This window comes from Amphiura filiformis, chromosome 4 (assembly GCF_039555335.1).
Source record: "Amphiura filiformis chromosome 4, Afil_fr2py, whole genome shotgun sequence".
In the NCBI taxonomy this organism is placed as follows: Eukaryota; Metazoa; Echinodermata; class Ophiuroidea; order Amphilepidida; family Amphiuridae; genus Amphiura; species Amphiura filiformis.
This window is the reverse complement of record NC_092631.1, coordinates 48,509,990-48,534,005: the sequence shown is the minus strand read 5'-3', so window position 1 is coordinate 48,534,005 and position 24,016 is coordinate 48,509,990. Positions and strand designations below refer to the sequence as shown.

Sequence of the window (24,016 nt, the reverse complement as noted above, 5' to 3'; positions counted from 1 at the left end):
TATATTCTAATAGACTAACAAATTAGCAGTTATGTGGCCCGAAAGTTTCCATAATTCCAGGGTTAAGACCACCCAGAGTATGCAAATTGTGCAAGTGGACTATAATAACAAGGGTTTAAAAATAAATCCTTCAGGATTGTAATGGGGGACCAATCAATTTCAAATGATCATATAGATTTGAATTTTTAATCTTAAGGGTGGTCTTAACCATGGAATTATGGAACCTTTTGGGCCTCATAACTGCTAAATTGTTGGTCTGAAGAATATAAAAGTATAGGCCTACATTTTGAGAATAGCAAAGACTTGATGAATTCATCTGTGAGGTCAAATTTGGGCCAAAATGCTCATTTTTGGAGAAAATCCCCAAACACCAGCGCGGTAGCACCACTGTTTCCAAATTATGTTCGTATAAAAGTCCCGGGATAAAAGTATGATATGTTAAGTGCGTTTCGAGTTCATTCTTTTTTGCATGGCTGTTTCTGTTATTAACAAAGCGCCTCTAGAATCAAACACATAAAAAACCCATTTAGTAACCTTAACCTTTAATGCCGAACACCACTATAAATGTGCTAAATTGTACATAGCATAACAAAGTTGTATACATGTTAAAGCCATATTATAACATTTGCTGAGGAGGACGCCCTCACTGAATTTGTCAAATTCTTATTTTTACACGATTAAATTATACTTTATTAAACCAATATACCCTGCAAAAATCAAGACTCTAGGTGCTGTAGTTTTGTCAAAATCTGAGATTTTGAATAAAACGACGGAACCGGCGCTTTATTATTACGATGGAATTATAAGTCGAATGCATACACGATGTTCATAACACACAGTACGTACACGGCGTGTGGGACGGTGATATACACAACAAAGGGTCGAACCATAACATGACCGAAGGAGTGGTACGTATTGGCGACATGTGCGCTGGTAGTAAATTCCAATTTTCTTTGCTTTGCCGTAGTTGCTCGGTTCAAAAATAAAAGGAGATATATCCGACAGTAAAAGCTAACATTTTATGGCATAGAAATGCTAATCTATTTTGTTTGAAAATGTTATAATATGGCTTTAACTGCGCCCTAAATTAATTTTAAATTAAAATATTTTTAAGATTTCTGACGTGGGCGATATTCAATTCTCTCTGTGTGTCTGGCGGACTCGCTTCAATTTTGACTGCAGTTTGGTTGGGTGACAAAACTGAACCATCCATTCGACATCATACAATTTACAATTCCTTCTCAAGCCGATCTACGGGCAATCTTTGAATCAATATGAAAACATGGAAAAGGGGTCATTTTAATGGCCAAATCGGTGGTCTTCAACTTGGTCATATGATTGGACTTATGATATTCGGTTTAGTCAGCTATTCAATGCTAATCCTAAGTTATAAGGTAAGTTGATAAAGTGACAAATAATCACATGACGATAATAACCATGTAGTTTTGACCTCTAGCTATTAGAATTAGTCGCATGTCATATGGCGGGCACATTTTCAAAATTAACAAAATAATTATTTTCTTTTTTTGATATATTTATATAGGTATATAAAAGGTTCGGTATTTCTAAGGTTCGATATCACTAATTTTAAATAAGGTTCGCTATCTCTAATTTTAAATAAGGTCCGCTATCACTAATTTATTGAAGGTTCGCTATCTCTAAGGTTCGCTATCACTAATTTAAAATAAGGTCCGCTATCTCTAATTTTAACAATCCCGGTATCCCTAAGGTTCGCTATATCTAATTTTAAATAAGGTCCGCTATCTCTAAGGTTCGCTATCTCTAAGGTTCGCTATCACTAATTTTAAATAAGGTACGTTATCTCTAATTTTAAATAAGGTTCGCTATCTCTAATTTCAAATGAGGTTCGCTATAGCGGTCCTTATTTAAAATTAGAGATAGCGGACCTTATTTGAAATTAGAGATAGCGGACCTTATTTAAAATTAGAGACAGTGGACCTTATCTAAGATTAGTGATAACGAACCTTAGGTATAGCGAACCTTAATCGAAATTAGTGATAGCGAACCTTAGAGATAGCGAACCTTGATTAATTAGGGATAGCGAACCTTAAACAAAATTAGTGATAGCGAACCTTAGGTATAGCGGACCTTTATTGCAATTAGTGATAGCGAACCTTAGAGATAGCGAACCTTCAATAAATTAGTGATAGCGGACCTTATTCAAAATTAGTGATAGCGAACCTTATTTAAAATTAGTGATAGCGAACCTTATTTAAAATTAGTGATATCGAACCTTAGAACTAGCGAACCTTATTCTAAATTAGTGATATCGAACCTTAGAAGTAGCGGACCTTTTTTTAGGTATAGCGAACCCTTTTCTCTATTAGAGATAGCGGGATTCTGATCTCCATAGACTTTACACGTTAGTGATAGCGAACCTTAGAGATAGCGAACCTTAGAGATAGCGGACCTTAGAGATAGCGGGATGTCACGTTAAGATCAGCGCTGGAACTACTTCTAGCTGTCAGTTGCCGATATAGCAGTCAGTACTCATCAACTAAAGTTGACAAAGGCCACAGTGGTTGCTGAAATGTACACAAGTAAGTGCAAATTCTGGATCAGATACCAAGGACTTTGTCTACAGAGTTTATTATACCGATCCTGATGAATCCGTTCAACCATTACCATGTTGGAAATTGTTTTTTTGTTCCCAAATTATACCCGGGTATAATATAGAAAATCATGACAGCCCAATGCCAAGCACATTTTTGTTATAAAATGCTAAAGTGAACAATAGCCCAAGAGAAGTGACACAGGTCAAGAACTTATATAGGCACCTAGCCCTAGGCACTATAAATGGCCAATCAGTGGTTCACAGCAGCTTAGGAACAACAAGAGTGAAGGGATCAGTAAAGCATCAGACACTAGTAATGAGATGCTTATGCACTCTGCTCTTGAAGGATGGTACACCGTTATCAGATGTCTCCGACTACTCCGTCTAGCAGGCTATTCCAAACGTTAAATGAAGTGTGGATGAAGGTCCTGCCAGTAGATATGGTTCTAGAAACTGGTACTATGAGAGCGTGGCAAGGCATGGACAAGCTGGAGCGGGTAGCTCTCCTGACTACAAATGGCTTTGATAGCAGTGCCTTCAGATCCGATGGGCACAAGCTGGTGTGCATTTTGTAGAGGACCGTTGCTGCAGCCACTGATGTGATGTTCAGCTCTGTGCTTGTTTCCTCGTCGCTCACGACTTTGATTCGAAGGGCCTTCCTCTGGATAGAATCTAGTAACCCTAAAGTGGTGGTGCTGGCACTCATCCAAAACAGTGAGACGTATTCCATTACACTGCAAACTTGGGCCTTGTAAACGGTTGCTCTGCCTTTGACATCAAGTTTATATGCGACTCTCCTCAGAGCGCCCAGCTTCTGCCCTGCTCTGGATGTGACATTAGAAATGTGCTTTGTCCAGGGCAGCATGCTGTCGACAGTAACTCCCATGATCTCACTCAAGCTCCTCCTTCACAGCCAGTTTGGCGGTACCTAACAGAAGATCTACATTGGTTAGATTCCTCTTTATTGATATTGTCATTGCCTTACATTTCGATGACTCGTAGGTCAACATCCATCTGTCTGCCCAGATCCTTATTTTCTCCAGGATTCTGTTCAGACTTGCAGTTGCAGCTTTGGGGTTGTCTCTATATACATGTAGAATGTAATCTCACAAAACAAGGTGGAATCATCAGCGAAAAGGTAGAGTTAATTTTCACACTCGAAAGTGGGCCCAATAATGACACCAAGGGAACTGGTGCATTGATGGATGAAGTGACTGGCCAGATAAGACAATTTTGATGGAACGATCTGTCAGGTAACTTCTAATCCAGGTGGGCAACTTGCCGGATACTCCTTTTGCCACGAGTTTCGAGCAAAGGCCATTTTGCCAGACCTTGTCAAATGCTCTTTTGATGTCCAGGGCAATCAGGCGCACTTCGTTGCCTCTGTCCAGGGAGTTGGTAAACTCTTGGGTCAGAATCGTGAGGATGTCAGCCGTGCCGTGGTATGGCTGTTCTGTACAACAGCCTCCATGACCTTGCTCATGACGTTAAGCAGAGAGATGAGACGGTAACTCTATCCCAACCCATAATCCTATTTTAGACCAAAACAATAAAACGTTATCGCGACATTATTTTGACCTCAATCGGGGAGAGGAGCAAGACAACTTTCAAGGGGAAAATGTTTTATAAATGCATTAAATAAATAAATTTTGGATTTATAAAGCGCCTTTCTCCAGATCTCCAGGACTCAAAGTGCTGTAATTTCGCTGCAATGGTGAATCATCACAATCAGATCGCATCAACTAGGTTGCTGCCGAACGGCGCACACCTATCCGCATTTAGATTGTAACATCCACCAATTATATGTGCAGCTCCCCAAATTCCATTGGGTGAAGGAAGTTTTTGATAACCAAACAACTAATCACCGATTTTTGCGATACAGGAGGAAACCGGAGATCCCGGAGAAAACCTGGGAGAGCGAGCATGGAATCGGGATAAACCAAGTGCACATGAGTCCTTGGGCCACGCCGGGGCTTGAACCCGGGACCTCAGTGGTGCAAAGCGAGGGAATTACCGCTGCGCTAACTCGCCCTCCCTCATTATCATGGAGGCCAGCATTGGACAAGGGGGAGAAGGGATCAAGATGCATCACGGTGGAAGCTCTTCCTCTTCCCTACCTCATCCCTTTGGCTAAACCACTCCGTTGTAGATTTTCCAGATCACTCAATGTTTTTATATTTTCTTTGTTTTCTGCAGGTGTTTAGCAATTTAGAAATAGATACAAGCTTTCATAATCAATCTCACCGAGGATTTGTAGCTCCAGCAATTGCATATAGACATCATGATGACGAATATAAAACCCCTAAACCACAGATTGTAACAAAATCACCAGACATCAGAAAAGTGAATATTTCACTGGATTTTCCTACCAGCCCCAACTTTACAAATTACTTTGTCAAATCTGCCAAGCCATACAATTTATGCGATACTCTTGTAGTATCCATTGAAGCTAGAAACACCAAAAACGAAAGCAAATTATATGGTGGTGATTTCTTCTACGCTTGGATTCATAGTGATGAATTACATGCGAGTGCTGCAGCTGATGAAATAATTGATCATTTCAATGGCACTTACACTGCAAAGTTCCGCCTTCACTGGACTGGACAAGTGAAGATCACTATCATGCTTATCCATTCCGCAGAAGCTATTGATGTCCTGAAACGTATACGGGAGCAGTTTCCCGCCAGAATTAGATACCGAGGAGAATTTAAAGCAGAAGGACAAACGCCATCGGTCAGTACACACTGCCACATAACAACTGACTTCTATATTGACCCCAAAGATAAATTTGAGAACATGACTTTTGCAATTTTACCGATGAAAAGACTGGTTTCCCGTGGTTTTGTGTCAAACCAAAATTGTTATCATGTGACACATACTTTAAACATACCAGCACTTGGGATGAGGAATATATAGGCGATTTGATATCGGAAAAGGAAATACGACTTTACACGAGGTTAGTATGTTTTGGTTCCTTCCTACTTTATGAGAATCAGGATTTATTGCGGAGAGCTAAGGGGACCGTTTGAAAAATTTTCCTTCAAGAAAGGGCTGATTTCAACATTGTTGTTTTCCTTCAAAAAACGAGTTTTCTTACAGAAAAAGTAGTCTTTTTTTACTGATTGGTATGGGGAGGGTACGTCGCACCCCGCACGACTCTGGCTCTTCATGTGCCATAAGGGCTTTATTTTTTTTGAGCGGGACGAACCACAGTTTACAAATCAGCTCAATATAACCCGTATGACTAAATTACGATTGGTTGAATCCGCGGGGCGTCACGTTCCAATCGCCAGGTTGGCGCAAAAGTTGGCGAAAAGTTACTTTTACAAGACAAAAGACCACTTTTCAAGGCATTGTTGACATGGTGCCTTCGGGAAAGAGAGGTACCAAGACCTAACTTTTGAGACGATTTGTATATTTAAAGGTAAAAAATTAACCATAAGGCGCGCTATTTTCTCAAACGTTGATGTTATTGATCCATCTGCATTACTCGTTGACTGCCGATAAAACGCCCAATAAAGACTTAGTCACCGGACCGCGCCGGCCAGTTAAAGTACATGCCCTATCACACCACTCCACACCATACATAAATTCTCCCAGTCACATTTCCCAAATATGAAATTAAAAAGTCAAATTTTAATTTACTTCTTTTAAAGTTTGGCAGAGGCGGGGTTCGAACTCACGGCGCAACGCTTAGTACTCTATGAGCCTAGCGCCTTAGACCACTCGGCCACTTGTCTTGTTATTCATTTGAAACTTATTTAAAAATATAATCGCTACCACGTGACAAGCAAAGACAGAAAACGTATTATATTTTGGAATTTTATCATTAATGTGTATTATAATAGAGCTACCATTATTTATATTGTTGAATTCTCAAGCGCATCATTTCGAATTGGGTTTTATTCCTAAAGCCCGATACTGACTCCACCTGTACATTTTAATTTCATCGCGGGATGCTGAGATGTTTGAAAAGCATCGCAGCATCGCATACCGCTGCGAAGTGGAGTCAGGATCGGGCTTAATTCGAACCACCAGCATCCATGGTTCGATATAGAGAGTCTTTCCTATTCAGAGGAAATATTGCAATTACACACCTTATTGCCTTTTAACAATAACCAATGACACTAGCACGTAATTCGAGTCAAGCACCAATCTTTAATCCTATTGTTGAAGAGGATAATAAGCTTATACATATGTATAGCATTCGTAAAAAAGCTTAAGTCTTTGTTTGCTTTGGTTAAGTCCTGTTCAAGTGGTGGATTAACCAACAATTAACAATGAGAGTACATTCCTGATCCTCGTTCAGTTGGCGATGATTTGAAGTGACCGCCAATTATGACCATTTGATATTTAATAGGGGCCTACCAGCAATGTGGAAAAAAGAAATAATGTAGTGCCAAAATAATGTACCCTTTTACGGAAGGAGCAAAGTTTAACAAGTTACAACTCCGCTTCTGCAGTACGAATGTCAGCGGCGAATGTCAGGTTATTATTTCCCAGTCTTGAAAAAAAATTGCAGGCAGAGGTGGGAATCGATCTCGGTACCTCCCGGTTAAAAAGCACTGTGCAAAACCACTAAGCCAACTAAATATCTGTCGTGAGATGCTTGACATTAATCTTTGATATTGCTGAATGGAACAAATCGCAGAATTAAATCAGTAATAAAAGAAGTAGATTCTTATTTAGCGGCCAAATTGGATAAAAGGGGAAATATTTGTCCCTGTTCTAAAGAAAATATAGGTTAGAAAATTATCAAATAAAATTAAATTAAAAATTGAGACTTTATATTTATTTATTTCACAAGGCGGCATTTTCACAGACAAACACTGTATACGCTAAAAACTCGACCCTCATTACTAGATGATGGCATAGCTCAGTGTTAGAGCATCAGACTGGTAATGTCAATATCGTTGGTTCGAATCCGCCTGCCAGCAATGGTTATTATGATTTTAATGCTACGCTACAATTTGTTCAATTTTTTTTTCATTTATTTATTTATTTATTCATTCATTCATTCATTCATTCATTCATTCATTCATTCATTCATTCATTCATTCATTCATTCATTCATTCATTCATTCATTCATTTATCTATTTATTTATTTATTTATTTGATATATTTGAAAGGGGTATTTGAGCAATTTGAAATTTTTACCCCCGTATAATCCTATGGGGTCATTTTGAACCCACTCCCTCCCAAATTGCCAAAACCTATGAGTTTTTAAACTATGATTATGTATGATTTAAAAATCATACATAATGATCAGTACGTCAATCATGAGTGAACACCGGTTGGTCACTGCATTTATTTGGGAATGGGTAGGCACTGCAGCTTGATTCACCATCCACAACATGATAATGTGTGCACATGCTACATTATATACACTTGTAGGCCTATGTTGTTGTTGGTGTATAAGTAATGGGCCTTGCAATTGAAATGCCTCAAGCTTTTAATCCGATATGCAGATTATCTATTTGTTTTCATGAATTGGAAGACATTCTTTGATGTATTACTGAGCTCAATGATCTGAAATTACTGGAGTGTGAGGTCAGCATAGTATTTTATTAACAGAAAGTATAGAGGCCCTGCATGAAATTATCGATTGACTCCAAACAAAGGATTTGAGCCGGTGTCCTTCACCGTAGTTATGGCGGAGTGCAGTCCATTCAATCAAATGTTGTCATCAACCTATTTGATTGCAATCATGCTTTTGTCGAATGCATTTGAGTAGTCCGCCATATTTACGGGATGATATGTCACATGCAAGGCCTCTATTCTCCAAATTCCTTTCCTAATGTATGTGAGAATGATACAATAATGACATGATGAACATAATCATTGATGCATCAGTTTTAAAATAGACTAGGCGGTTACCCATGATGCAGTCATGTCTACAGTAGAATTCATCTCGACCTTTGCAGGACTTAACCCCATTAAAAGCTATTAAACCAAGATAACACTCATTGAAACAGCTCAACTGATTAAATCGGATCTTCTCTGGTTGTGCACAAGTGACTGTTTTCATGTGCGATATCGCAATAAAGCTGGTATTCATAGCTTCAGTTGGGTAACCGATTATAAAGGAAACGAAAGGAAACAATGTTATGTGTGGCTTTGTTCACGAAATCAGACAATGGCGTGCTTTTTGTAAACCAACATTCTTGAAAATGAGCAACATAATGATTTTTGACTTAACACGGTTTGGAAATAATTTCTTCATATTTTTGGTGTTATCTGTCGTTTACATGTCCTTCCTAAAACACAAAAGTACGACCCTCTCCAAACAACTAAATTAGCTAAAAATTTAGGACATGTTACAAAACTATATTGTCTAGAATTTTAGAAGAGTACTTTTAATATTGGCCGGTTATTTTTTTCACACAGCGACGTTAACTAGGCAATGTACTATTACCTATAACATTAACTAAAACACCAAAGTACGAATATTTCCAAACATCTAAATTAGCTAAAAATTTAGGACATGTTAAAAACTATATTTTCTAGAACCTTAGAAGAGTACTTTTAATATTAGCCGGTTATTTTTCACACAGCGACGTTAACTAGTCATATCCCCATACTGTTAACGTAGGGCTATTTGTAAAGGTCACGCGTCAATGGGAAAGAGCACTGTGTATTGTGTATAGGAAAACGGACAGTAACTGCAGTATGCATATTTGGCGGTTCTCGGCTGGGCGCGATTACCAGGCTGATGGTGACATGTCCATATGACAGTTTTTACTAATTTGACCTCAGATGACCCCTGGCGACCCCAAAATGACCTTCTAAAAATTTGGCTCTAAATGTTGACTGTACCCACCAAGTTTCATGCCCATACGACAGTTTTTAGTAATTTGACCTCAGATGACCCCTGGGTGACCTTGGATGACCCCAAAATGATCTAAACTTATAACTCTAAATGTTGACTGTACCCACCAAGTTTCATGCCCATATATGAGTTTTTACTAATTTGACCTCAGATGACCCGTGGTGACCTTGGATGACCCCAAAATGACCTTCAAGTTTTAAATGTTGACTGTACCTACCAAGTTTCATGCCCATACGACACTTTTTAGTAATTTGACCTCAGATGACCCCTGGGAGCGGAACCCGGTGTCAGATGACTTTAAAACGAACATAAACATCTTCTTGACAGGACAGAACTACACCCACCCACCGAGTTTGAGCCCCGTACGACCTAGTTTCATGCCCATATGACAGTTTTTAGTCATTTTACCTCAAATGACCCCTGGGAGGGGGCCCTGGGTCGGATGACTTAACGAACATGAACATCTTCTTGCCAGGACAGAACTACACCCACCCACCCACCGAGTTTGAGTCCCGTAGGACCTAGTTTCATGCCCATATGGCAGTTTTTAGTCATTTGACCTCAAATGACCCCTTGGAGGGGGCCCCGGGGTCGGATGACTTAACGAACATAAACTTCTTCTTGCCAGGACAGAACTACACCCACCCACCGAGTTTGAGCCCCGTACGACCTACGACGGCCTCACATTAGCAGTCACAGACAAAACCTAAATCTACAGAATATATCCATTACTCGTCTCGAAAGAGCTCAAAATAAATAACTTAGAAAATTTTCTTGATGTCCTTTAACATGTTTCCATAGTTAACCATCGTTAGCCATGGATATCTATGCTGTAGAACTGACCGGTGACTAAGTCCGATTTATTGGGACGTTTATCGACCATCAACGAGTAATGGTTTGACCGGATGTTTTGCTTTTCCCAGTACGTGGTATTGCTGTCTCCAACCTTAATCCCATGACTCTGAATTGAAAGAAAGTTGTTGTGAGGACGAAGCTCACGAAGTCCATGACGTCCTCGACTTCAAGCAATGTTCTGTTTTTAAGATTTTGTTCACGAGAAATGTGATCATTTCAAGCGTTTTGGTGACCATGGAGTTCTGAGACCATGTATTATGGTCTCAGATGGAGTTGATGAACAAAGATACTAGGTCTATGACTCCCGTATAAATCACTTCACCTAAATCTTGTTGGGAATTGTTGACATGGTGGATGGAAGTGCCAACAATCGAGCCAAAATATCTGCAGGCAATGCATGAGAGGTGTTGTAACCTATACTACCAGTATAATCAACTGTTGACGTACCTGAGGAGATTGTCTGGTTCATAGGGTTGGCATACAGATGTGATCACTTCTCCCGATGGTCTTAGCAGATCATGGTTTTTACTTCATCACGTAACTTGTTCAGACAATACCATGAACAGGGACGTACGTGGGTACGTGAGTCACCCATTTGATCCTCAAGATCAACGCTGGAGCAGGAATATACCACTTCCAGCAAAGTCAAAACATCCGGTCAATGTTTCCGCTTCAAGCAGATTGACTCTTAATTAATAGGCAAATATTTTTGCCCGGGTGGGGGTGGGCACTCGACTTTGGAAGTGACGGGGATGTGCGGACAGCAGTTAAAAAGTAGGGTCTTTAGGTTAGAGTTTACACACCGAAAAATGGGCCTTTTGGTTAGAAGGCCCCTTTTCGTGAAACTGGGAAAAATTTGATAACAATTTTCAAAAAGTCATCAAAATTGGGATTTTTTGAAACATTTGAAGAAAAATGATGAAAAAACGGGGTCATTCAGTTCAGGTGAGAGGGAGTTGAAAAATGGGGGTCATTGTTGCCGCACATCCCCATCACCCATTTTTAGTGAGTGAGAGTTTCACTGATGAACCTGTGCAATCACACAAGGCGCGCTGTTTTGGACATCAGACGTAAACTGACTGTCATTACACAGCCGTGACGTTAGTCACGGCTGTGTCTTTTTTCTTACAGGATCTTCTTTCTTCTTCTTCTTCGGTCAACCTTTACATTTGCTCTAGCACTCACATGCTTACATCGATTTTGACCTAGCTTGGTCACAATGATCATTGACCGTGCCCCTACATGTCACATGAAACTCGTGGGGTCAAAGGTCACGCAGGGGTCATAGGGGTCAAAAACGTGATTTCAACTAAAATGCATCTTCACCCACAACTTACGTATGACAGCGACGCCACTTGCACACATGAATTGTTATTACCCAGTGTTTATGTGGTGTACACAGATTTGGGGTCAAAGGTCATTAAGGGGTTACTTCCGGTATAAAACGAAATACCTTCAAAAATTTGTATTAGCTAAATAAAACATAGGACAGTAACGGTATGTTCACACATGAATTGTTGTTACGCAGTGTATATGTGGTATTTTTTTAAATTTGGGTCAAGGGTCATTAAGGGGTCACTTCCGGTATAAAACGAAATACCTTTAAAATACATCTTCTCCCACAAATTATGTAGGACAGTGACGCCACTTGCACACATGAATTGTTATTACTAAGTGTTTATGTGGTGTACACAGATTTGGGGTTAAAGGTCATTAAGGGGTCACTTCCGGTATAAAACGAAATACCTTCAAAAATTTCTATTAGCTAAACAAAACAGGACAGTAACGGTATGTTCACACATGAATTGTGGTTACCCCAGTGTATATGTGGTATTTTTTTATTTTGGGTCAAAGGTCATTAAGGGGTAACTTCCGGTATAAAACGAAATACCTTTAAAATGCATCTTCTCCCACAAACTACGTAGGACAGAGACGTCACTTGCACACATGCATTGTCATTACCCAGTGTCTACGGGGTGTACACAGATTTGGGGTCAAAGGTCATTAAGGGGTCACTTCCGGCATAAAACGAAAACCTTCAAAAGTTTTTATTTGCCAAGAAAAACATAGGACAGTAACGGTATGTTCACACATGAATAGTGGTTACCCAATTCATATGTGGTATTTTTTTATTTGGGGTCACTTCCGGTCTGAGACGAAAAACCTTCAAAATGGACCTTCTGCCACAAGTAACATAGCAAAGTGGTGCCACGTGCACCCATGCATTGACATTAGCCAATGTCTATGGGCATTTTCATATATTTTGCGGTCAAAGGTCAATAGGGGTCACCACACGGCTGTGTTCGTGGTCTTAGACCACAGCTAAGTCTAGTTCTGTCTTTGATTTTAGTGACGCTACAAAATCCTTGATCGAAAGTCAAATCTTAATCTTAATCGTCCTAATCAAGGTTTAGGCTCCTGATGAAGGTTAATAATCGTGACATTTTTTGTTGAAGTCAGAAATGGAAATGTTTTGGTATTATTATTGACTTGAATAATAACAGTTATCGTGTCTTATTATACATAAACTGGCCTCAAAAAGAAACTTTTTCACAAGATCATACCTTAAGGGCGTACTACACCCATATATTGGTTTGATTGGTCTAAAAAAATATTTTATCATTTCAAGCTAGGCGATATATGCACTGATCATGTGAAATAAAAAAATATGAAAAACATCGTGAAAGTGTCCTTTTCACCTATTTGTCTTAAAGTTGACTGGTTGTTAAGGACGCTACCACGTAGTCTCCGTCACAACCGGTTTCTGCCGTTTCTAACATTCATCGATATTCACATACAGTATTAGACTTGCTACCAGTCCAAAATACGACCTGCCTATGTATGTTTAGGGCTGACACGTCAATTTGTATTACCAATAGGAAATACACAGGTCAGACATTTGAGAATAATAATTCTTTAAGATTTGGTAAAAAAATTGTAGCCGCCTCATTAATATGCTACCTAATCAAAAATTTTGTTGAAATAAAATTAAGGATCGAATGCGTTTTAGTGTCAAAAAAGGCAAAATTACCGTCAAACTTTCGCCGAATTCTGCACCCTTGCGAAGCCCTCCGGCGGGTGCACAGTTAAATCGGTAATAAAAATATCCGACCTTTGCGATCAAAAACAACAAATTACAACATTGGACCATGTTTGGACATACTATAGGCAAAAAAAACACTATTGCCAAATAATATAGAATAGAACATTTGACATCAACTTGACAAACTAATGAAGAAAATGTGCTCCATAAACATTAGGTAAGTGCGCAAAACAATTCCTATTCAAATGCGTGTATAAAACTGAACAGGGCCGGACGGCTACAAGACTACTGCATAAGTTCAAAGTTGCCAGATTCAAACATGAGCATGTATGCCTAGCACCTTCTCTTGGTAAAATCCTGATAAAATCAAGATTGTGACCGTCGTGTTATTAAAATTGAATTTTAAGCCTTGGAACTTAACACAAAAGACCATACGGGTATGCTCTCCCGGAAAGACCCCCCCTCCATTTTTTGGATTCCGCAGCTCCAAAAGACCCGTGACCAAAATAGAGCTATAGGCGCAGGCGCAGGCATACGTAAACACGGAAACTTGACAATTTCAGCTCTAAGACCTACATCGCTCGATCATTCTTCACATGTCTGGTTTTTTTCAGGCGTTATTCACCCAGAAAGCCAAGAAAGACCCAAGTTTGACTATTCGCAGCTCCAAAAGACCACCTTTTATATTTATTGTCAGCTCCAAAAATGATCCCTTTCCGGCATATAGGCCTACCCCGGTACGCCGTCAGCACCCCCGGGAGCTCAGTCCCCGGACCCTACTAAATTCTGGGGGAGCATACCCCAGGAGCATACCCACCAGAAATGTATGGTGTGCCCCCCCCCTCCCCGTGAAGTGGCGTCATGGGGGATCATGGGCGTAGCTAGGACTTTTTAAGGGGGGGGGGGGGCAAAGGAGTGAAAGGGGAAACCCTCATTCAAGGGGGAAATCTTTAACAAAACAAAATAGGCTCAAAAGTACAAAAAAGACCCCAGTAAAATTCTTCAGGGCGACCGCATCCAAAGGGGAGGGGCGGACTTTCCACAGGGGTTGGGGTAGCTTCCCCATTGCCCCCCTTATGTACGGCACTGAACGTATGAGAAATTTGCTCATTTCCGCAAATTAAGACATTTTAACAATTCCGCAATTTTAGACATTTTAAATGGTAGGCCCTAATAAAGTGAGTAGAAAAAGTGAATAATAAATAATAGTAGGCCTAGACCTATTACACCCCATAGATATTGGCCAATGTCAATGCACATGTGCACGTGGCATCACTCTGCTACCGGTATTTCTTTTGTGCCAGAAGAGGCATTTTAAAGGAGTATATTAATACTTGGCTTTTGCAATAATATAGGCCTACGTGCCAAAACTTGCTTGCCCCTTCTCGGCCTGCCTAAAAGTATACCGGTTGCCATGTAGGCCTAGGGGACAATGTTTTGGTAGGCCTATGTCGATAGAGGGGGTTGGCATGTCAAAGTGGGGAGGACAAAGATTTGTTGGCATGGGGAAAGAAATTCACCACCCCAGATGGCGAGTTGCGATAATATAAACTTAATCAGCGGTGAAAAGCACGAGTAGGCCTATAGGCCTACAATTCCGCAAAATAATAGGCGTAGGCCTACATTTTAAAGGTAACACGGAAAAATGAAAGTTAAAGGTTAGCCTATAGCCCGGGGCAGTCATATAGGCCGATTAAAATATTAGATGATGAAATAAGCATGATAAGGGGCTCACTGGGGGATTTCCAAATGGTGTAGGCCTACCAACTGAATTTCTTATAATCTTACCATTTCCCCGGCCTTCATAATCGCCTTTGTTGTCCCTGTTTGTTGTTATAGTAGGCCTATTAGTGGTTTAGCCAAACGCTGAGTATTAAAGACAAAATCTCATCCCGGGAAAAATCATCAGACATTTTACACGAATCTGATTACTAGCCGGGATAAGCCTATGATAGGCCACCTACATTTATATCGGGCTTCAACTTTGTCAATTGGCCTACTGCTGTTAGGATCCTATGCCAAATACATTTCAAAAATATTAAATGACAATTTAAATGACTTATCCTTCACTTTTAGACATTTATAAACAATTTTTCACACTTTGCTGGGATGATGGCAATGTCTAAATTCGAGCGTAGGGCCTACGTTATAGGCCTGAGCGTGCCGGATAACGTGCAGGAATTTTTTCATGATTTTGACTGCGTTTCTATTCTGTACAGGGGCGTAAATCCATTTATGAAAGTGGGGGGGACACAATGAAAATTATTAGTCATTGATACTTCGGCGTGACAGCGCCACACGTCGCGTGCCCGCGACTTAGGGGGGTGTCTGAGGGGGGATGTGCCCCCTCAGAAGTAAGAAACTTTTGCAAAATGAAGACCTAATTGAAGCCATTTGGTGGACCATTTTGGCACTATTATTGTGTAAAATTTTAGCTTGAAACAGCTGAAAAATTGTGAAATGACGGCCTAACTTGTGGACAAGTCTTCACTAAAATAGAAGCGAAAGCGACCACTTGTTTATGTATACTTGGGGGGTGTCTGAGGGGGGATGATCCGCCCTCAGACGTTGGAAAATTTTGCAAAATGAAGGTCCAATCGAAGTCATTTGGTGCATAATTTTTACACTGTTATCATAAAAAAAAGGGACCGAACTCAAGTTGCAAAATTTTACTTGACATTTGAAATTCGGAATTATTACTAAAGCATGCATGGATTGATGTTGAAGTCAGCATTGAGTCCGTCTTAAAACTGACTTTGGTGATAAAATGTGACGGGCCCTGCATATCGACGGGCCCGCAGTAGGCCTACAGGCTTTTGGGCCGAAGACCCGCCTTCAAGCAATGCCCAAAATAATCACAGGCCTATAATATATTTTACTTACGATCGACCCGGCTGTGCGGATTTTTAGGTATGGGTAGTGATGGGCCTACTCAATTACGTGCAAATTAACATTTTTTCTTCTCTCAAGTTTCCCTTTCTCTTGTCTTTTTCTCCTTTCTCTTCTCTTTTCTCCTTTTCTCTTCTTTCTTTCCCTTTTTTTTTTTTTTGGGTGGGGACCAAAATGTGGGGACATTTGATATTGTGTCCCCCCCACTTTGAAAAGTGAGGGGGACGTGTCCCCCTGTCCCCCACCCGATTTACGCCCTTGATTCTGTAGGCATACCCGTGACGTGATTCCAAAGCCTTGTGCGTGTTATTTAAAAATCAGTCGTGTCCCATTTAATGTGCGCCAAAAATTCCCCCCTTCGATCTGCCAAATTTTCCCAAATTCCTGTGCCCCCGGCCCGGCCCGTCTTGGCTTGTCTAAAATTTGTTTTTTCCTTCTCCATGGCTCCGTATTGGGATTGCCCCATACGCCGGAATCTTAAAAATACCTAAATATATACCAAAACTCGGCAACTCGTATAACGCAATGGATTGTGGGTGAACACTTGTCAAAATTGTCGTGTCAAAATTCGGCTACCGTATATCGTGCAGAACTCTATGGAAATATACACAATATTTGATTTTTTTGTTTTTGATAGCGACAATCATAGGTAAGTTACAAATGATATGACTCCGCTTAAAATATGCTATCACTGTATCAATTTTGGAGTTCCTAGTTGAAATGGGTTAGAAAACAAAAGGTAAAATAGTTACCAAAATCGCAAATATAAGCTTAACGCACTTACGAAATATGGTGGGTATAGGTGACGAGAAATGCAATTTTTTTCAACATTGCTGTAGTATGGTTGTGGTAACCTGTTACCTATGGCTTAATTAAGTTTCAGTGAAATAATGTCGCTAGTTAAAAATACAAAATATAGCTCAACATTGAAAATAGAAGCATTTTAACCAGTTCGTTTTTGATAGATGTGGAGCACTGAAAATCACCAAGTTCATGAAGCCATCAGGAACCACTTATTCCCATTTTACATATCAACATTATTTCTCTAATGCGTTAGCAACACATATCCAAAATTTTAACGAAATCCGTTGATAGCAAGCTTTCCAAAATGAAGTGAATTTAAAACATCAGTGATGTACCACCTTTTGGCTTCTACCTTCAAAAGCATGTAAGCTACATTGATACCGATGCCACCAATAGAACGAGAAGATTTGCCCCTTCATTTTGCATACCACTATGTCCAATTTTTTTTTCTCATTTCTTCACAAAATGCAAAAAACCCGTAAAAAAATGCGATGGGTGTAGTACCCCCTTAAATTCCTGTCCATAAAAATGAACAAAAATTGAACACAGGATTACTTCAATACTCTACTCTAAACACTGTTCAGTAACTAAACAGTTGTTCAACTGATACAACAGCAAAATGCACTGACATGGAACAGCTTCCGGGACCACATTCACAGCACAATAATTGGCACCCAACACAAGAAATCTGTGAGTAAATGAAATAGTGTGGAACAAGACCTGTTTCTTGAAGGAAGTGTTCGAAAAGCAGAAGCAGCCCCGTTCCACACTATTCCACTTGGAAATAAACGCATTCTCACATATTTCTTTTGCTGGGTTCCAATTATTTGCCTGTGAATGTGGGCCCGGAAGCGGCTCCTTGTCAGTGCATTTTACTGTTGTGTCAGTTGGACAACTGCTTGGTTACTGACATGTGTTTAGAGTAGAGTATTGAAGTAATGCTGTGTGTAATTTTTGTTCATTTTTATGTACAGGATTTTAAGATATGACCTTGTGAAAAATTAGAAGTTTCTTTTGAAGCCAGTTAATTATATTTGTCTACACAGCTCAGAAGTAGTGACCTCAACAGCCATGCCCATAGATGTGGTGCCATCCAACATGTCCAATAGTAAGCAAATTTACTACAAATTCATTTAAGGGATGGGGTATAAACGTTTGGACAGTATTTATTGTGGGACATTAGAGCACATCAGACATATCGAATTGCATTCTGAATACGAAGAATGTCCTCCTGATATCAAATAATTTAGATTTTTTGAAATTCGCAATGTAATACATATTTTATGGCAAATGATTAAAAATTGATATTTTTGATATTAAACAGTACTCGAAGTAAACTTTATAAATCAGATGATTTATACTTAAAGTGGGATGAAAAGCCGACGATCAATTGAAAATTTTGACCTTTCGTATTGAAGATATGGATTTTTTTCCAAAACACCAAACAAAAAATTAGGTCTTTTTTGGAAAAAAATCCATATCTTCAATATGAAAAGTCAAAATTTTCAATTGATCGTCGGCTTTTCCTCCCAGCTACATACACTTTAAGAATATATCATATCGAGGACTGTTCATATCAAAAATGTGAAAAATATCAAATTTTAATAATTCGTCATAAAATTTGTATTATATCGTGAATTTCAAAAAATGAAAATTATTTGATATCAGAAAGACATTCTTCGTATTCAGAATGCATTTCGATACATGGATGTGCTCTCATGTCCCACAAAAAATACTGTCGAAACGCTCATTCCAGATCCCTTGACTGAAGATCATCTCGTTATATATAAAACAATAGGGCTTGAGACTATTGACTGGTTATTAACGCCAGGTGAAAGATTAGATGACGAATAATTATAATTATATGACCTCTCATTATGTTTCATATCATTTTGTAAGCGCTCTTTAGCAAAGTCATAGTTTACAACCGTATGACAAAATAGGCGACGACAATTGAGCACAATAACCATTACGTCATTGCACTGGAGAATGTCGGCGCGGGAATTTTGAATATCGCGTGTTGAGAGCGGCTGTTTTTATTCGTTTTTATGTTCAATATGAGATTGATTTATATAAAACCATGTGATTAGTGCTTGATAATTATTTTTCTAACATAAATATCAAAATTACAAAATAACAAATAAGTCCCATTAAAGTTGCCACTATTTCAATCATTATTTACTATTATTAACAATAGGGTTGGGCGAATCTGACCTTTTTTTACAAAAGTGATTTAAAACGAGTTGTTTCTATGGCCAAATTTAGCGTAGAACACAAATCCGTCAAAATTTTTGATCTCCGATGACGTTTGACCCCCCTACTATTCAAAAATTCAAAATGGCTGCCAAAATAACATATTTTTGCTTGTTTCTGGCATATTTTAGTAGATACATAGCTTTAATGTGTCTTTTTATATGTTTTGGGGGTTGAGAAACACAAATGTGACCCTTCTGAGATGATTATCTGTATCCTGTACAAGTTTAGTCGCCAAAAATTCAAAATGGCTGCCAAAATGACGTCATATTGCTTGTAATAGCATATTTTAGTACATACATGACTTAAATAAGTCTTTTTTATTTGTTTCTGGATCTGGGAGCACACCTTTGACACTTATAAGAAGAATTGGAGTACCCTGTATGAGTTATCAGTTGCCAGAAATTCAAAATGGCCGCCAAAATGATGTCATTTAGCTTGCAATAGCACATATTGACAGATACATGGCTATAAATATATATATGTGTCTATGTTTTGATGTAGGGGTACACAAATTAGACACTTTTAACATAATTAGCAGTAACATACACGAATTATGAGTTGCCAGAATTGAAATATCATCCAATTTTGTTGAAGAAAACTGCTGAAATCTACTTCTCTAAGGAGTAGAAATATAAATAGGGTTAGTTCACATGTGCTTATATGGTATGTCATTGCATTTGTAATTTCTACTGTGACAACCTGCATTTTGTATTTTACACTAGGATATTTTTCAACAAAGTATCAATATTTGCTGACAAGTTTGGTTCTGGATACACATCATTTTCCACTTTCTACAATGCAAACATCAAATTAGCCATTCTGCTTCATATTCTAATTTAAACACTTTTGTCGACATAGGTATCTCTGTCATCTATTCCCAGGATATCCATCAATGGGAAAATAAAAGCACCAATCAGCTGAGAATAGTTTTTAATGCAGGAACCAATTTCTGTATGTACGTGGACACCGTCTGCCAAGTCTATGATGGACACTGCCGACGACACTAGAATTCCTTCGCATTCTCAGCAATCCTACCAAATCTATTTGATATCCTACCAAATCTAGATCTATTTGATATGAAACCTTTGAAGCTAGTACTGTCGATGCCTTGTGTCTCCATCCATGAAGTTTATTCATTGTAGAGGGATATGGAGTGAACTGCATGACTTGGAGATAGTAGCTTCGAAATCGCATAAGGGCCAACTAGATCCATGTGAGGTGAACACTTTCTCTACGACAGTTATGTTTAGCAGCTTCTGAACACCAATTTTCTGTTCAATGTTTCTGGGACTTTATCAGCTGCATGATCTGCGCATTGTGGTGGGTCCACGTCGATCAGTTCAAACCCGTCAGACATTCACACCACTTATTAGCAATGCTGATAAACGCCAAAAATGGAATGGGCAAGAAGAAGTTCTGACAGTGTTTCAGATGCAATTACCCGCAGACGGTTAAAATATCAAAGCGACTAACACTCGTGAAGAAAACAAAACTGAAAATAAGGAAACTTGCTAGAACCATGAAACTTCTAGATGCATGTACTGTGATACATGATTCTATCAATATCCTTGCACACTTAACTGAAAAACAACTACTTAGCAAAATCAGGGTTACAGTAGCCCAAGATATTCATCAAATGCGACCAATGAAAGTCGACAGTAGATTCAAATGGTGAAATTTTCGTGTGAAGAACTGAGACAATCCATTCCAAATGCAAAGAAACCCGAATCAAACTTGTCAGTAGATATTGATGCTTTAGGGAAAATATCCTAGTGTAATACAAAATGTAGGTTACTCTCAGTTACTAGAAATTACAAATGCAATGACATGTCATGTAAACACATGTAATATCCTGCTTATATTTCTACTCCTTAAGAAGTAGATTTCAGCAGTTCTCATCAACAAAATTGGATGATATTCAGTGCTGGCAACTTATTATTTGTTTATGTTACTGCTAATTACCTTAAAAGTGTCTAATTTGTGTTCCCCTACATCAAAACATAGATACAGACATATTTGTACCCATGTATCTGTCAATATATGCTATTACAAGCAAAATGATATCATTTTGGCGGCCATTTTGAATTTCTGACAACTGCTAACTCGTACAGGGTACTCCAAATCTTCTAATAAGTGTAAAGGTTGTGCTCCCAAATCCAAAAACATATAAAAAAAAGACTTATTTGAAGCCATGTATCTATTAAAATATGCTATTACAAGCAAAATTACGTCATTTTGGCGGCCATTTTGATTTTTTGGCGACTAAACTTGTACAGGATACAGATAATCATCTCAGAAGGGTCACATTTGTGTTTCTCAACCCCCAAAACATATAAAAAGACACATTAAAGCTATGTATCTACTAAAATATGCCACAAACAAGCAAAAATATGCTATTTTGGCAGCCATTTTGAATTTTTGAATAGTAGGGGGGTCAAACGTCATCGGAGGTCAAAAATTTTGGCGGATATGTGTTCTACGGCAAATTTGGCCATAGAAACAACTCGTTTCAAAAAAATTATGGTGATTCGCCCAACCCTATTAACAATCGAAACAATTTAATACAGGCACGATATTAAATCCCGGGGGATATTGGGGGGGTCCGTAAATCCTTCCAATATATTGATAGGGGTTGGTCCATACTGTCACCCCCTGTATTTTCACAGTTATTACCATTTGATTCAATCAACTTTGTGAAAGAGTAACAAATTTGAATATTTTGATAGGGGGTTGATCCATCAGTCACCTTGGTCTTTCAGTCACCCTGTTGACCCCTGTATGGACGGTGTGTTTTTGATCAATTAATCTCATATTTGACCATTTTAAAAGCGCGAATTTGTTCCACTTTTGCATCTTTCACCATTTTAGCTTCAATATGGCAAACTTTTTCGCGCGCTTAAGAAGCTAAATTGTGTTGCTAAAAGGTGTTGGATTCACTTTAATTCCAGAAAGTTTTTCCAACTCCATCCCCCAGTGTCAAAAAGAAATCTACGCCACTGTTGTTGCTAATTATTGCCATTTCAGACGCTGCAGTTTCAAAATGCGTGGCAAAGGAGCTTCAGGCATGTGTTTTGGGAGCTACTGAAACCAGACCTGACGACAGTGTTGCCGGATTTTATTTCAAAGACATTTGGCATTCCTTAGTTTGCCACAATAGAGAGTTCACACTACCAGAAATAACCAAATGTTTACAAAATCAAACCCTCTATTTTCTAGGTGATTCAACTATTCGTCAATGGTTTTATTATTTTGCTCGATTTATTTTAAAAGACACGATAGTTGAAAAACTGGCCGTAATGAGTGGTTTTGGACCGAACTTTGCTACAGATAAGACGCATGACATCCATCTTAAATATATATTTCATGGATATCCAATTCGAAAAAACACAGCTTTGGTGAAAGATATTAAATACATGCCAAATACAATTGACGATATTGTCCAAGAAAATAAGGTAGTAGTTATGATTACCATCTGGGCTCATTTTGCAGGTACAAACCTCACTTACTACAGAAACCGTTTGTTTAAAATAAGAGATTCCATACAACGCTTAAAATCAAGAAATCCTAGCGCGCGTGTTCTTATCAAGTCTGCGAACACACAAGCACATGCATTTAGAAATGCTGCATCTTGGTATTTTTGGGCCTTGGATCAAGTAATGCGTGAAGTCATGTCTGGTATAGAAAATGTGACAATTATTGACGTTTGGGACATGACGATAGGCCATCATAGTGGTTATCATGTACATCCAGAGATAGGTGTCATTGCGCAAGAAATAAATATGCTTCTTTCTTTTTTGTGCTCTTAATCATTTATTTTCATAGGCAAAAAGGTGAAAGTTAAGTACATATATTTATTTAGCATTTTGTCCTAAAATAAAAACCTAACATCAAGGTAGACCTATATCTATTTTTATCATATTACAAGTTAGAACATGTCATAGTCGATTTTTGATAAATAAAAATATGTTATTAATATCAGAAGGACAATCCTCGTATTTACAATGTAATTTGATGTGATGTGCTCTAATATCCCACGAAAATACAGTGCAAACGTCGCTATCCGATCCCTTAAGGGTGGTCTTAACCCTGGAACTACAAAATAATGTTGGTCTAAAATTTATATAAAAGTAGGCCCATTCCATGTCAACTCCAGGGATGTGCACCGCAGCACCTCTTCAATTTTTTTTCTTTTTCTGTGTGGTGGTATATATTAATGAGAAAGTAAAATCCTGAAAATTTGAGCTTCATACTCCATTTCGTTTTCCCGTGGCATCAATTTGAAATTTAGGGGGGGTCAGCGTAAAAAATGTGTCGCAACGCGAAAGACGATGTTTGGAGGTCCATAAATGTATAAAGGGAACCCTTTAAAACTTTGAAAAGTATGTATCCTGGGGTACTTTTTGGTGTAGAATTCAAATCCTTTTGTCAATGTCAGACAATTTGCTTCACCATCAACTTCAGGTATGTTGAAGATATGTTCTTGGACAACATTTCTGGGGTCTTGATGGCTTCAACACATTAGTTAGGTTTGCCTTCTCCATAGAGTTGTACATTAAATCATTATACATGCAAAATCAAAAATGTGTACAACTCTATGGAGTAGGCAAACCTAACTGATGTGTTGAAGCCATCAAGACCCCAAGCCAATATCTCTCAGAAATGTTGTCCAAGAACATATCTTCAACATACCTGAAGTTGATGGTGGGGCAAATTGTCTGACATTGGTTTTCAGGGGGTCAAAATGTAAAAAAAAGTGGTTTTCCA

At 38.7% G+C, this 24,016-nt stretch overlaps 1 protein-coding gene across 1 annotated transcript; it reads left to right on the top strand.

Moving 5' to 3' along the window:
• Positions 1-1,234: 1,234 nt before the first annotated feature.
• LOC140150993 (NXPE family member 3-like) lies at positions 1,235-23,220 on the top strand. The gene is given in 5 exon segments (XM_072173179.1): positions 1,235-1,394; positions 4,772-5,377; positions 5,380-5,531; positions 18,043-18,104; positions 22,277-23,220. Coding segments are annotated over 5 exon segments (1,722 nt in total). The 5' UTR covers positions 1,235-1,274; the 3' UTR covers positions 23,059-23,220.
• The last annotated feature ends 796 nt before the right edge of the window (positions 23,221-24,016 follow it).